This window comes from Acartia tonsa, chromosome 2 (assembly GCF_053477335.1).
Source record: "Acartia tonsa isolate MP-2025a chromosome 2, ASM5347733v1, whole genome shotgun sequence".
NCBI classification, from domain to species: domain Eukaryota; kingdom Metazoa; phylum Arthropoda; class Copepoda; order Calanoida; family Acartiidae; genus Acartia; species Acartia tonsa.
The window spans coordinates 56,052,146-56,069,360 of NC_137261.1; the positions used below are offsets into that span (position 1 = coordinate 56,052,146).

A 17,215-nucleotide genomic window follows, 5' to 3' on the forward strand; every position below is an offset into this window, starting at 1 on the left:
GTATACAATACAAATGACCAATGATAGGCCAGTATACAATACAAATGACCAATTATAGGCCAGTATACAATACAAGTGACCAATCATAGGCCAGTTTATTATACAAATGACAAATGATAGGCCAACGCCATTTATTGTATAGGCACTATAAGCTCATTAATAATCAGGAGCTCAAAATGGCGACGATGACGTCAGCAATGAAGTGATTGGCGGGGCAGGAGAAGAAGGAGGCGAAAATGCGGGAGAAACCGAAGATTTTGGCGAGAACGAGGACTATGATGGAGTTATTAGCATCGGTGATGGTGATGAAGAAGGACCCATCACCGACATTGACATACCTGGAGAGAATGGCGGCCAACAGGAGGCCATCACCCGCCCGCCTCCGGAAGAGTCCCCAAATTCCAACTACACCCTGGACCCTGATTCTATTTACCCGTGTGCTGAGACAGGATATTTTGCAGAGGTCTCCAACTGCAGAGAGTTCTATATGTGTAGAGAAGTTTTGCCAGGTATGCAATTTCAATTATTATTATAGTTTAAATATTATTTTTTATGTGCAACTCCATTGATGATAAACAAAAATACCCCTTATTATTTAATTATTTGTTGACTCTTTTAGATTGGACCAATCAATTAAAATTCAATGAGATAATGTGTTCTTAAAACGTTGAGTACCAGTGTAATTTATTTTTCTAACATCCCCTTATCCCCTTCCTTCCAGGGAAATCATGCACAATTACATATTATTATTTGCTTAAGAGTACAAAAGACTGAAGCATTTTTTTTAAATTGCAAGCAATTTAGATTTGGGGTAGGGGAGGGTAATAGGAATTAATTTAGAGGATGATTGGTGGGGGGGGGGGGGTGATTAATGTAAAGTAAATATTTTGATATTATCAATAAGATTGGAATGAAAGGTTTCAATAAATTCAGTCTGATTTCAATGATACTAGATTCTTGAACCCCTAGCAACTAGTGGCTCTGTATTTGGAGGGAAATAGAGGGAAGAAAAAAAATTACAAACAAAAACAAACATTTGTAGATAAAAAAAAGCCTAACTCAATCCTTGGGCCTATGTAACGCTTTCCTAAAACAGAAAATTCAATCGGTTCAGTGGTTGACGAGATTTCAACATAAAGACAAAAACCTTACTACTTTAAATAATAGGAATTTATGAAATTGTGTAACATACGTCATGCATATAGTTTACAAAGCCCCCTCTGATTCTCTTGTTATATTTGCTGAAATGATTTACAGTACAACAGTAATCTGAAGTGGCCGGGAAAAAGCGACAAAACAGTGGATTTATCATTACTTGGATCTTACGCCAGATTATCATGTACTCTAATAAAGTGAAACTAAAAAACGATCCCCCACTTCCACTCCGTTTACCCTTCCCCTCCTTCTGAATGATCAAATTGACCAATAAATTATGTCTATGTTAGCAACCTAAATTGGCGACAATTTTCCCCCTGTCATAATATCCACGTATATTATTCATCCATTGACAAAACAGTCCTTTCTACAAATACTTGAAAAGTTAAAAATTCTTTATATAATTGATTTTAAATTCTTTGTAGTGTTTCAGTTTTGATTATAGAGATGCCCTCCTATAAATTGTACTTTCTTGTTCTATGATCAGTATGCCAAAAATCAGATCAATCGAATAATTATATCACATAAAAGTTTGCTCTTAAAAAGGTTAAAAAGCAACATGTTTAAAATGAACGTATGGACATTCTGGTAACGATTATAGAGTTGCTACGCTTTTTAAATCCTACTTAACTGGTACTAGCGGACAGAGGGACCGTCCTTATTATAGAAAAGCTTCGCTTTAAAAAACATAAACTATAAACAGCATAACTTTTATAACGAAAATAAATGCATTTGAAATTCTATTGCACATAATTTGATAGAAGGTGATAATTATCTGGGAAAAAGATTTTCAAAAATCATTGCCGAATTTTGTGAAGTGGTACTTTATATAATTTGACTAGCGGCTTCGCCCCTAGTCTCTAGGGGCTTTATAACCTCAAGAGGTGATTTAATTTTTTTTTTAAATATTTGTAAAATTTTAAAGCAAACTTATAGATCTTTCTAGCTTTAGATAATTTAAGAAAAATAAACACCCATTTATAACCACCTTCTATAGATAAGGGATCCTAGGGGATGAGACAATGGACAAAATTTATATTACCCCCCAATTATGATAAACAAAATAATCCCCCTTTGTAGATTAAAATCAAAGAAGATAAAGTATAGAATAGAATCCAGGTAGAAGATTCTGCCTGGCTAGCCTGAATTAAAATTGGAACATTTGAAAGACGAAAACGGCTATAAGGCTATTAGTAAATAACATGATTTCAGTAATTATTCAGAAAAAATATTCAAAATAAATTCCTTTTGCAATAATTTACTAAAAGCCTTGTAGCCAAGCTTCCAGCGTTCTCTTCCCTATTCACAATGGATTAAAAATGAATTTGATGTGCATTTTAAGCCCTAAAAAATTTAATTAAGTAAGAAAATTGACCAAAAATATTGGTCTCAGTATTTATATTATAAAACTAGGTTGCGCTCTTATGTATGTTTTTAAACAGCTGATTATACATACTAGCAACTACATCCATACATTAACTTGTGGTAGGGGCGGAGGGGGGAGGAAGAGGCTGTACCCACTAAACTGACCCTTGAAAATTACAAATGTGGTCAATTGTACTTACCAAAATTAAAACAACATAATGTTCAGTGACATTTTATCTTAGTCAAAAACGACCAAGCAGCCAATACTGTCTTCACTTCAATGAGAGGTGTGTATCAGATTCAGATACTGCAAAACAAAATTTTAAATCATGAAGATCAATAAAAGTTTTAACAGTATATATTAGATTTTGATACAAATTAAATTTTTCTAATTTTGTACAACTAGTCATTGTGATTTTTACTTTAGCATTATTGTCTTTACTGCGCAAGTCAAAGATTCCTTCAAATTTCCCAGAAATATTTAGGGTTTTCACTTCTATTCCTCCTTATTCTATGATTAAAATTATAGTCTGAAAATTTTATATCCAGCAATCAAGCAAAAAAAATAGTACCCAAAGTTTTAAGCCATGAGGAAGCTTGGTTATAAATCCTTGGGTATCATATATAAAAAGTTATAAAAACTTCTTTTTTTGCCATTGCCCTATCCACCAATCCTTGAATTAAAAGGTGCTAAAGAGTATGTTGTTTTCAGACAAAATCAACAAAAAACGCAGTGAAAATAGTCATAATAAATACTTCACTTCAGAGAGAGAGAGGGGGGACTTTGGGCTGTTTATTACACTAGTCCCCAAAGTTTTAACATAACGTTTTCTTACTTTTTGGCTTAACAACTTAGTGAATTTTGACTAGTTGATTCCTTAAGTTGAGTGTACAAACGTTTCAACCTCTAATTTTTATCCACAGAAGAGGTACTTTTGTGTATCATCATTGGGGATTTACATTAATTTAACGGCCATAGTCTTATCCCTATAGATCCCTGTCACTTTATTGTATTAATGCAGTGACTTGCTTTATATGAGGAGTTGTTGATAATATTTTGAACTCGTGCTGTAACAACAATTATAATTAAAATTGATAAAAAGAATGATAAGAAATAAGATTAGAATTTTCTTTTATTTTTTAAGTGTGAAGATAAAAAAAAAGAAACAAAAATAATATCCTATTATATAAAGTTGTTAGGTTTTTTTGTCTGTTAACTTAAGAATTCGATAAACCAATTGGGTTCTACATATAAAGGAAGCCTCACATAGGTCACATGATGGTTTTAGGCTATTTTATTTTTAGATTTAAGTCTTGGGAGGGTTTTAGGATATCCCCCCCCCATCGGTTTCTCCGAATACAGAGCACCTAAATGTTAGTACATAATAATTCAAGTTTAACTTACGGACGGACGGACAAAATAACTTATTATTTAGCTTCTCTATTTAAGAGGATAAAGCATAATGTTTAAGCAATGGATTTATTATTACTTGGATCTTGCACCAGATTATCATGTACTCTATAAATAGAAACTTGTAGCTGGCTAAAATTACGATCCCACCCTTCCACACCTTTTAACCAAAATCCCTCCCTCCTTTTGAATGAACGAACTGACCAATGTCCATTTTAGAAACCAAAATTGACGACAATTTTTAACATGTCATAATACCCACGCATATTCTACAATTTTGATTTTGGTAAAAATACGTATAAAGATGTATTTCAAATAAAAAATAGTTTTTCTCTTTGAGTTCAGAAAAAAAGTTAATTTAAAATTATAGCCTATTGAACCAACACATCTAGTTAAGCAAACCATAATCATCCTGAAAATTGTTCAAAACAGCGCAAAAAAACGTCCGGACAATAGATATATTACCATAGATGGGTTGTCAGTTACAATGATCTGTCTAACTTAAAAGGAATTCCTACAACCTAAGAAATTTAATTATTTGTAGCTGACTTAGCATACATGAATGAAATAGTAAAATAATTTTTGTAATTAAATGGGGAGGTAGGTTGTGCTAAAATTCCGTAGAGGTGTGAGTTTTAAAGCTTAAATACAGCAGTAGAACGATAATATTCACTAAATATGAGTATTCCTTATTGAATAGAACCATAAACAAAAATTTTATATTTTTATATTTAGTAAATTTTATCGTTCTACTACTGTTTCTAAGCCTTAAAACTCACATCTTTACGGAATTTTAGCACAACCTACCTCCCCCTTTGTACACGTTCTAACCTATATTTTGGACACTGCGTGTTTAATGGTCCAATTTACTTATTAGGTATCTAGATCTACTAAGTCTATTGTCCGGGTATTGACGGCTTTAGTGGTGGTAAATATTAGCGCAAAAACCAAGGAGGGAGGAGGGAGACTGTTTCTACAATAGTCCCATAACGTTTTCTTATTCGGTAGCTGAACAATTTTGGGGACTTTTAATGAATTTTAATTGGTTGATTCCAGCCGCTTTAACCCCCAATTGTAATCCACACCAGGAGTAAGTTTGTGAAAGTTCATTGGGGATGTACATCAATTTATCAGTCATTGTCTTATCCCTTTAGATCCCTGTAAACATTAGCGCAAAAACTGATTTAATGGTTTGCACATACTTTCACGGACTAAAGGATAAGTAATATTATGAATAACAATACATTATTTAAAAGCTGAGAGAAAAGATACATTAAATTGTAAATTATTCTGGAACTCAAAGCTTTTTAAGCATGTAATTTTTTTATTGAATTAAAAACTTTGGGTACTTTTATTACATCTTGATTAGTTAGTACAAACTTTAACTAGCAGTTTCCAACCTTTGAATTAGTTTATCATCCTTTTCTCCCCTTTTTCAATGGTTAAAAAGTCCCTTTAAGCTAGAGACAAAGCCGCAGTCTGTTATATAAAGTATTTTGGTTTTGTTTGCAGCAAATATCTCTAAAACTGCTGGAGTAAAAATGTATTTTAAACAGCTTCCGAGAACATTAGGAAAAATTTAAGATCAAAACCTGTTTTGTTAGACCCAATGGCCAAAGGCCCGGTCTAACAAAGCTGGTCTTAATTTATGATTTTAGTATTTTTAATCCAGCGGTTATTAATCGGTTTCAAAGCCATATTGGCGGCTAGGAGGGAAGCCGATAGTTTTGACACTTTTTGTAGCAAAAAGTATAATAAATCAAAGTACGTCATTTGCTTAAGCGTTGCTTTTTGCGAAAATATGATTTTTACATTTTCAAGAAATTTAGAAAAAAGTTTTTTTGTCCATTAGAATCTCACTAACCACTAAAACGATTGTTTTTGTTTTTTACATATTAGGAAAGCTTAACATAGAAAGGTATTTAATATTTTAATTTAAATTTTGGAATTGTTTTATGCTATATTTTTACCATCTCCCTATCTCGCGGAATGCAGAGCTCCTAGATACTGGGGCTGGAGCCACTTGTAATTAATATTATGTATTTGGTTTAATATTATGTATTTGGTTTAATTAGTGTAAAAATTTTGCAACAAAAATATCAAAAACTTTTGTTTCATAGAATTTAAGATTTTAAGTTTTTGACTGAAGCTAATTGCTTTCCTAAAATAGTTTTGGTAAGAAAAAATTGTGAAAAGTTGAATAATGTTAAAAATCATGGCACTTTCCCCTAAAGTTCCTTGTTGAGCACGAATACTCCTCTTCTTTTTTAAAAATAAATTTAATATGAGGGGGTTGGGAATAGTTCTGTTTTTTTGTTTATTACTTTAGGTTAGGTTATATTGGCTACTGGATAGCCCCACACCGTTAAATATAAAAAAGATAATTGGGGGGGGGGGGGGTAGTTCAGTGCTTGATAGACAATTTGTGGTAAAGCACCAAAACCATTGTTGCCGGGGTTTTCCCATCAAATTATTCGAAAACTAGAATTTCCTTGTGTAAAGATCTGTAATTATCAGGGATCTTAAGGGATAAGACAATAGACGAAAACTTGTTGCACATTAACCAAATGATGGCAACCAAAAATTACCCTTTTTGTGAATTAATATTAGTGGCTGAAAGGTTTGGACATTATTAACTAAAAACAGTTCAAGATTTTTAAAAAGTATCCAAAGTTTTTAGGCATGAGGATACTTAAAATTTTGGGTAGCAGTATAATTTACAGTCCAATGATCCCCCCCTGATCCTGGTAATTATGGATAATTTTACAATTTTATCACAAAATTTTCTTTATTTTCTAAAATTAATTGACAATGAATTGTGTATTTTTTTTAACTGTGCATCTGCTTTTTAATAGCAAAACTACTTTATAGTTCATTCTATCTGTCTGCCCTTCAGTCCCTCCGTAACGCCAGGGGATAGCTTACTTTGTCTTTATGCTACAAGATACGTTGGGGGAGAAAGTCACTCAAAAATCAGCCTCTTGACGTCATAAAAATGAGGGAGATAAGGGGAGAAGTGGAAAAGAAGACCCCTAAAAAAGAGATGGATAATATTCGAACCTACTTAAAGTGTCTGACTCTGATTATGACGTAAAAAAATTTGGCAATGAAAGGCCACTATAAATTTTACCATTGGTCAATTGGTCAGTGTATACTGGCCTCTCATTGGCTAATCCCTCATTTTTATAACGTCACGTGGCTGATTTTTTATTGACTTTCTCCCCCTACTTTTTTTATGGTCAGTGAATATTGGCTCACTTTTACCGTTTGTCCAACCATGTTTTTGTGTCATCCTTGTTTATTTTCGTCCGCTTTTTTTCTAACCAAATAATGAAGATTACAATGAAAGTCTAGTGTCGTTTTTTAAGGGCCGCTTGGCCGCAAATTAATGAAACAATTTGGAAAGAGGTGGCTCGGCTGCAGATGTATTTACTTTTTTCGGACATTTTTAATTAAAGTTTAACTATGCTACAACAAAATAACAAGGGATCTAAAGGGGTAAGACTATGGCCGATAAACTGATGTATACCCGCAATTAAAATACACAAATTTATCCCTTCTGTAGATTAAAATTAGTGGTTGAAACGTATTAACACTCAACTCAACGAACTAAATAATCAAATTAACTGAAGCTCCAAAAGTTGTTGATCTAACGAAGAAGAAATTGATTTTATAAAACTTTGGGGACTAGTTTAATAAACAGCCTATTGTCCCCTCTATCTCTCTCTGAAAATAATAATATTACTAGAATTGAAAATCCGTTCTAATTGTTCTAAATAGAATAAAAAAAATTATGAAACTTTTAGCATAATAAATCTTGTATATTATCTATAGCTAATCAAGCATAACACTTATTAAAAAAGGTGATTTATTAATAACATTTCCAGTATGGCTTCCAAACCGATTGATATCCACTGGATTAGATCCGGTTCTCAGCCAAACTGAAAATTGTATAGCATCGTATTACAAACAATTTTTTCACTAATATTGAATATAGTCCGGGACTTCGGCCACCCGGGTCTAATAAAACTGGTTTTAATCTTATGACTTTCATTTGAAATACCCGCGGAAATCTGAAGAGGATATTGGTCTATGATTATACTGGTAACCAAAGTTTTATACACATGGTCTTTTGATTGATTGATAACCCATAATTTGAACGTGTTTATACTTTTTTTCGTAAGACACTTTAGTGTAGGTAGGGATAACCAAAATATTGTTAACAATAATTCTTTTTCTAGGTGTTTTAAACGCAGAGCGAATTTTTCGTTGTCCACCCCGTTACTTGTTTGACAGGGTGACCAACTTGTGTCAGAGACAAGAGAAGGTTGTGTGTGATGATCCAGGATATCTCTCCAGGTATACATTTGCATTCATTATTGTGCAAAAAAATGTATCCTTTTTTTTCAAATAACAATTTGCGTGGCTTGTGATAAAAGTAGAAAAATAAAATGCATATTGTTATAATTGCTTTGAGTTCTAGTTCTTGGAAGTATAGGCTAATATTTGGAACATAGGCCAGACACAATGGTTCTCCAGTATTCCTTGGATTGGGTACGATTTGAGGCCTCGCGGAAAGATGAGATTTTCTTTTCTTTCAGTGATTGAAGGCTGTTTTAGGTCTACCTGGTTTTTTTTATTTCTGTATATGATCTATCATTCTTAATTTCAGATCCTCTCTTGCTGTGGACCTATCAGTTTCCGACCTGGATACTTTCTTCAACCAAGTTCTGTATTATCAAGGTGAGACATTCTTCCAAAATATCTGTTTTTAAATTCTCTGGCACTTTGAGTACCTTGTTGATAACTTAAACCCCCCTTCCCATATTTCTTGTAATAACATTAAAATAAAAGGTTGTTAGTTTTTCGTTAGTTTAGGTTACATTTGGTACTGGGTAGCCCGCATGGTTAATTTACTACAGGTATAGGTTCTACAGGGTTATGCATATGGAAATTATTTTTTAATTTATAAGGGGGGGGGGGTTGTATAAAAGCTCAACGGGCACTTCTTGATGGTTGGTGACTGTCTTGTTTACATGATACTGTTGACGGGCGTCTGACGGAGAAAGTAAGACGACAATTGGTCAGAGGAATTTCAGAGGTCTACATATTATTTAATATCACTTTTATGAGGGGACTGACGAACCAGGGAAAAAGGAATGTGATTCTGACAAACAATTATCCCCTCATCCCCTCTACTTTTTTTCTCCCCTTCTAACCCACTTCCCTTGCAGTTACACCAAAAAAAAAACAAGCTTTATTCCAACTTTACTCCAACAAAATATTTAAATTTCGATTTAATTTTCGGTAATTTCAAATGGAATAATTGGTTGAATAACAGCCCCTGCTGACGAACAAAGTGGTTATAGAGTTTAAATAAAGAATATTTTTAAAAATCAAATCTTATATTTTATTGCTTACTAGCAGCTACGCCCCCTAGAAGCCTCTAGGGGCACTTTAGGTAGGAGGGGGAAAAGTCGACCTCATCCCATTTTAAATTTGAGTTTCAAAAGAGAAAACAAATATTTTTGGGGGTAGGGGGGTGAAGACACCCTCCCAAAAAATAGTTTAAACCTTCCCAGAACCTATAAGGAGCTTCACTGTAAAGGAGAACAATATCGGTTCAGCGGTTAGCGAGATCCTTCGGGACAGACAAAAAACGCTTACTACTTTATATAATAGGATGTACAAACCTTTAGCTTTTAGTAGAGAGGAATGGAACTTTGTGAACTTTAAAAACTTGCAGCGTCTAAACTTTTTAACAAATAATTTTAATCTAATGAGGGCAAATTAAAAAAAAATCATTGGGGATGTACACCAATTCGTCGTTCATTGGTAAGAGTCTAAAGTTCCCAGAGATCTAAAGTTATAAGACAATGGCCGATAAATTGATGTACATTACCAATGATAATAAATTACCCTTTTTGTAGAATACAAATAGTAGTTGAAACGTTTGGACAATCAACTTAATGAACCAACCAATAACAATTCAATAAAATTCGCCATTGTTGTTAAACAATGAATAAGAAAACTTTATTACAAAACTTTGGGGACTAGTGTAATAAACAGCCTAATATCTCCTCCCTCCCCGAAAGTTCTACATAACCATGCACACTTTTCCTCAACAGTTTAGCGGATTTAAGACCAACACGCAACAAGCGGTCAATGGATCCTATAAATAGACATATTTGCAAAATCAAAACTGGCTTTAGCTAAATTGTATCTGCTCCTTCTTCCGGATTATAGAATTTTTAAGAATTTGACTAAAAATGTGTGATAATTTGACTTTAAAATAGCCTTTGATGTAAATGTATATTACCTTTAACACATGAAAGCAGTAGTTGTTTTAAAAACTTTTTTTTGTAGATTAATTTTAACTCATGAAATTGTCGACGACGGTACCTTCTGATTTTAATTAATGCTTTTTTTCTTCAAATTACCTTGAAATCTTAAACTTAGAAAGTAAAAACAGTAATGAAAAATCAACATATTATTTAACTAAACAATTTTGACAACATCCATAAAAGCGAAGCACTGAAACGGTAGGACAAACGGACATTAACACTTATATAGTGTCAGAACTGAATAATCAGAATATAAATGTATAAGAGTCGAAGCAAAATTGTAAGTAAATTTGTTGAAAACTGCTTGATTCAGGATAATATTTATGGACATACTTACATTTCTATGACTTGATTATAAAGTTGCTTAGTTTATAACATTATACTTTGTTGTCCCAGGAATCAGCCTACCAAAAATCAGAAAAATCAGATGATTAGATCACACAAAAATTTGTTGATAAAAAAGTAAAAAAATCAATATGTTTAAAATGGATGTACGGACATTCTTGTAATGATTATAGAGTTGCTATGCTTTCTAAATCGTACCTAATTACTAAAGGAATCACCATGCAAGTTTGAAATCGATATGACATCTCTAACATGCCTAAATAAACGAAAAAAGCTATCCGTTTGTGAAGGACGTACGGACGGACCGACCCTAATTATAGAAAAGCTTCGCTTTTAAAAATACTGACAGAATTATTTACAACATATTACTGTTATTACAAGCGAAGCTTTTCTATAATTATGGTCGTTCCGTCCGTACGTCCGTCAGTAAAAGTTAGATTTGAAGATGGAAATGCTAGCTTTTTTAGTGGAAAGGTTAGCTTTTTTCCGTTAATTTAGAATTTTCCTATCGATTTCAAACTTTGCAAGGTTATTCCTGTAGTATTTAGGTACTACTTAGAAAGTGTAGCTACTCTAAAATCGTTACCAGAATTTCCGAACGCCCAATTTAAACTGTTGATTTTTAAAATTTTAAAACAACATATTTTTATGTGATAAAATTATCCGATTGAACTGAATTTTGGGATACTGATTCCTAGGACAACAAAGTACAATGTTATAAGTAATGCATCTCTTTATCAATTCCTAAAAATGTAATTATGTCCTTAAACATTAACTTGTATTTAAACAGTTTTTAAAAAATTTACTCATAATTTTGTTTAGACTTTAATAAATATATATTCTGATTATTCAGTTCTGAAACTTTACAATTAATAATGTTCGTTTGTCCTACAGTTTCATAGCTTGGTTTTATGGATGTTTTCATCCTTGTTTAAATAGAAACAATAAGCAATTTAACACTCGAATTTTGTATGAAAGACACAATAGTATAAGTTATCAAACACATAAACAATAGATTGTTGAAGAAATTAGGCATTTAATTGATTATATCAAAGAAAAGTTATTAATAAGTATAGTCTAATTAGTTAAAAACTGAATAGTTCATTATACATTAAATAGTTTTACTATTCAGTAAATTTGTTGCAAAATACAACATACTGTTTAAGGACATTCCTACATTTTTAGACTTTATTATAGATGTGCCTCGTTTATAACGTTGTACCTTGTTGTGGTATTTATTACAAAAAAGTTAAAAACTTTTTGTAGAATTGCTATGCTTTCTAAATCGTACCTTACTACTAAAGGAATAACCATGCCAAGTATGAAATCAATAGGACAATTATAAAAGGCCTAAATTAATGATAAGAGCTATCCGTTAGGGACAGACAGACAAACCCTTGATAAGGAAAAGCTTTACTATTAAAATCAAGCATCAGAAAAAGTTTTTTTTTTTTAAATTATAATTATAGATCCACAACGACCAAAATCTTTGACCTATGTAGATTATGATCACTTTTGAAAAAGGTTTTGCCATGTATTAAATAAGATACAAAATTAAATAATTTTTTTTTTCAATTGTTAAATAATCTTTAATACACCAGACATTAATTTGATGTTAAATTAAAATATACTATATATATCTCTATATAAAAAAATAGCGATTGTGCCCCTAGCATCTAGTTGGTCTGTTTTCTAAGGGGTAAGGCATAAAATCATCCAGAGACTTAAATCTAAAAATCAAATAGCCTGAACCCATCCTGGGTCCTATGTACGTGAAGCTTTCCTAGAGTGTAGAACTAAATCAGCTATCGAATCTTAAGCTACAGATAAAATACATACTGTTTACATACAAAACATATCAGATGATCATTATCAAATTTTTGTCAACTTTAATGCAATTAAAATTAAAAAACATTTACTTTACCTAGTAACTATTAAGTAAATAAAATGGTAAATGAAGTGTATTCAAGTATATCTTTTAAAGCAATGTTTTTAAATGAACCTTTCGTGTCATATATTAACCTACTTACTGTTTTATTATATCAAAATTTTATCCATATAAAATTTAAAATGGTTTAGAAAAGAAAAGATAGACTTTTGTGTAATGAACAACTAAGTATCTAATCAATTAGGATTAGTGCTTTTTATATGACTTTTTATATCACTAATAATGCATAAAATAACCACTGTTATACATCCTAAATATGCAGTGTTGAAATGTCTATAAAAATATTGTTTTAAAGCCTCAACAAATATGACAAAATTATATTTACAAGCTTTAAACTGTAAGATGATTTTTGATTAAAGGTTATTTTAAAGTCAAATAATCACATATTTTTATTAAAATCTTTGAAATACTATAGACACGAAGAAGGAGCAGATACAATTTAGGTAAAACCAGTTTTGATTCAGCAAATGTGTATATTTATAGGATCCATTGACCGCTTGATGCGTGTTGGTTTTAAATCCGCTAAACTGTTGAGGAAAAGCGTGCATGAATTGAAAATATTCCAATGAGATTTCAATTGCAGAAAATTTTCAATTATGATGAAGTTATTGCAAAGTATTAAATCAATAACAAATTAAAATCAATCAAACTTTATTATTTTTAAGAAATGCAATTAACAGGGATCTTAAGGGATAAGATAATCCTTATACTAAAGTAACAGGATGTCTGTCTGTCTGTGTGTCTGTACCGAAGGATCTCGCTAACCGCTTAACAGGGTAGATTCTCATAGGTCCCGGGAAGGTTTAAAACTATTTTCTTGGGGGGTGGGACACCCCCAACCCCCCAAAAATGAAAAATACCCCCCCCAAAAAAAAAATTTTCCACCCCCCAAATATTTTTTAAAAATTTTTCTTTTAAAATCTAAAATAAGAAATTGGGTTATCAAATTTGACTCCCCCCTCCCCAAGTGACCCTAGAGGCCTATAGGGGCGTAGCCGCTAGTTGTCTATAAAGTGAGGATAGTTGAAAATTATTCCTTCTTTAGATTAAAATATGTTGGACAGTTTGGATATTTCTAACTTAAACCAGCCAATTATAATTTACAAAAGTACCCACCCTTTTATGTCTGTAGCAAAGGATCTCGCTAACTGCTGAACCTATATAGTTCTCCTTTACACTGAAGCTTTTTATAGGCCCTAGGATGGTTTTATGCTATTTTATTTGTAAAAATTAGTCTGGGTATAGCTTTAAGCTATTTTTATACCCTTCCATTTCCCTTCGAGTATAGAGCCCCAAGATGCTAGGGGCGCAGCCGCTAGTCCTATAATATAAAGTACTAAGTTTTTTTTGTCTGTAGCGAAGGATCTCGCTAACTGCTGAACCGATATAGTTCTCCTTTACACTAAAGCTTTTTATAGATAGAGGGAATGTTTTTGACTATTTTTAGAGAAAATATCCTCCCCCCCCCCAAAAAAAAAAGTATTTTTTTTATTTAAAAAACGACTTCCCCTCTCCCACAGGTCCCTAGATGCTTCTTGGGGGTGTTGCCGCTAGTATTTTCTAAGCCAGTGACTGATTAAGTATTTGAGTACGAGAATATTTTACAGTCTACTATCCCCTTCCTCCCTCTCCCTTCCTTCCTGGCAATGATTGACAATAATTTGCTAAACATTGATAAATAAGTGCTAATCATTGCAGTCATTTTCAATCTTTTTGTGCAAATTAAGTGTGGGATCTACAGATAAATAGTGGATTAATCATAATAAACAAATAATTACGAGAATGTACTTGGATAGAGAGAAATCGCCCGGTGTTAAGAAAAACACAACAAAAATTATGAAGCCTTTTATAAAAATGACGTCACACTGGCCTATCATTGTTTAATTAAAATGAATCCTTGCCTGCTATTAGAAGTTTAGTCAGCGTATTGTCCCATCATTGGTTATTTGTATTGTATAATATCATATGTACTGTAATTTTTAATGAGACTCTAAAATAGAAGTAAAAACATAAAGAATAATTTTCCACCCCTACTACACTTCTCTTGACAAGAGTCTAAATCTCAGATAAAATAGCCAAAAGTTAGGGGTGTCAATTTAAAAAGGTCACACAAGTTGTGAAAAAAAAATCAATTTAGACTAGTTAAATTTTAGTATGTTGATTATAAAATTGATAATAAAATTACACCACTCTTGTTGTCTGTTTTACATATTCCTAAAACTTTGGGTCTAGTTAAGGTGTCAAAAATTTTGGGTGCGATTCGTGCATCCCCCGGCCCCAGGCAATATACTGTGCTCCTTACTGGTTATATGTACATTATTTAAAACTGCTAAAATATTTAGGTACATCAGCAACAAGTACAGAGAAAGGAAGATTCTCTCTGCCTGCGGACACACAGGCCATCCAGACAACCTACCATCCATCCAGAACTGTCCAACCATCCGTACCTGTCCATCCACAACAAACATTCTCCCACAGAAACCTGTTATTAGCTCCATTATTTAACCCTTTTCTGCATACGTATCATAGAATACCACAATATAACCCTTATTTCTTCCTTACAAAGTAAAATTAATAATTTTTTAAATGCTTTTATAGTGCCTGTAAAAGATGACATGGTACTGGCCTACCATTGGTCATTTAAAATGTATACTGACCTGCCATTGGTAATTTAGTTTTTGTTTCGGCCTATCATTGGTCATTTTTCTACAGGTACTATAAAGAGCTTCCATTTTTATAAACTAACACGTATAGTGCTTTCCCTCAAAGGACCTTGTGATCACAGAAGCTCCCTGTCATATTTTTATATATGTAAAATTTGGAAAAATACAAGAAAGGCCTTCATTCTTTTCAATTAATTTCAAAATAAGGGGAGGTTCTGCGCTCGCAAGGACCTATGAGTGAAACCGTTAAAATATATTATATTATAAATTCATACTCAAGAAGAAATTTCCCATTTGACTGCCATTTTAAAAGAGTAGCTATTATATAACAAAAGTATACCAAACGGTCCAACTAACCTCGAAGTTAGTAAAGTTACTGTATTCTTTCCGCGGATATTAACATTAAAAGTTATAAGATGAAAACCATTTTCTTAGCAATTGTATGCAATGAGATGCCATACATGATTTTTTAGTATGGCTGAGAACCTGTTCTAATCCAGCGGATATCGATCGGATAAGAAGCCGTACTGAAAAACACTTGAAATGACATTGAAAGTTTGTTTTTGCTTCAGTTTTTTTTCAGTATGGCTTAGTATCCGCTGGTTTAGACTTTCTTCTCGGCCGTACGAGCAATCAGTATTGCATCTTATTACAGCCAATGTTCCACGAATATTACATTAAAATCATAAAATCAAATCCATTTTTGTTCTCGGCCATTCGTAAATTCATGTGTAGAATTTTATTACAGTCAATTTTCCAAGAATATTAAGATTAAAATCATAAAATTTTAAATTAATACCGGTTTTGTTAGCCCGGGCCTTCGGTCACTTGGGTTTAACAAAACTGGTTTAGATCTTTTCATTTTTCTTTTTAATATCCGCGGATAGCTGTCTATAATACGATGCGATAAATTACTTGTATTTTCACTTATATGTTTTCTTATTAATTATTGATAAGAAAATAATTGTAGAAAAGCTTCGCTTTCAAAAAGTATTATTGTGGTATCCGCCGAGGATAAATGGCAGACACCGGAGTTCAATTAGATTACGGCAGTGTGACAGACGTGGACACCTTACTATAGAGAAGCTACGCTTCTCTAGCTTTCACTAGATAATGATCAACATCTATTTTCAGTTGTCACTTTATTGAAGGGTTAAGAGATACTGAAGCTATATACAACAAACAATAATTACATGGATAGGAATAACTAATCATAACATAAAAGCATAAATAATACATATACAATGGTCAGTTTGGGCAATAATGATTCCCCCATCCCTGGAAAGGGTGGGGGAGAATTAAGAATACAGTTAACCATAATAAACATGACAGATTCAATCATTAATTCTAAGCGTAGGGAGGGGGTCACTAGACCCCTTCCCCAGGACTCGGGGGAGGGCCATTGACCCTCCACCGAACCCCAGATCAGGGGTGCCATAGACATGGCTCACGGTTGCCGAATACCACAACTCTCCCCTCGGAAGGCTGGGAGGTGGTTTCCCTACCAGACTTCCGACAGTGGTTGAGGCCTTCGGCCCGCTCCTTAGGGCTAAAATATATACAAACGATAATGATTCAATGGAATCCTAGTGGTGAGTATCTTCTTAGGGTTGATGGGCTCCCAATGTGGGATAGAAGGCAGAGGCAGGTATCAGGTTTGCTGGTGGCACAGTTGTTGCTGGAACGGTCAGCAGTGGGGCCTGCTGGTTGTTGTTGGCAGCGGCTGGGGCACTGGCTGCCAGGTTGATTGTCTGAGCAGCGGCCTGTCCTCCTGAGGGGCCGCGGGGTCTGCCAGAGGGCGGTGCTGGCCTACCTGGGCGGTCATGCCCGCTGTCAGTTGATTTCATAGACACCATTTCCTCGGCTGCTTCCCTGCCGATGGGAATGGCATCCCAGTCCACTGAAAAGTCCCGGGACTTGGCATGGTTGAGCCTGGCTCTAGCCAGCGCTTTCCTATATAAAGCTGGATGGTACAGGAACACTT

General features: G+C 33.4%; 1 protein-coding gene across 1 annotated transcript in view; it reads left to right on the top strand.

Moving 5' to 3' along the window:
• The window catches only part of LOC145312209 (uncharacterized), a 29,136-nt gene extending 13,789 nt beyond the window's left edge, over positions 1–15,347 (top strand). The window contains exons 4-7 of the mRNA XM_080151423.1: positions 164–509; positions 8,173–8,290; positions 8,604–8,674; positions 14,911–15,347. Of these exons, the coding sequence (XP_080007549.1) occupies positions 164–509; positions 8,173–8,290; positions 8,604–8,674; positions 14,911–15,137 (762 nt within the window). The 3' untranslated portion in view covers positions 15,138–15,347. The remainder of the gene's footprint in view (positions 1–163; positions 510–8,172; positions 8,291–8,603; positions 8,675–14,910) is intronic.
• Positions 15,348–17,215: the final 1,868 nt, after the last annotated feature.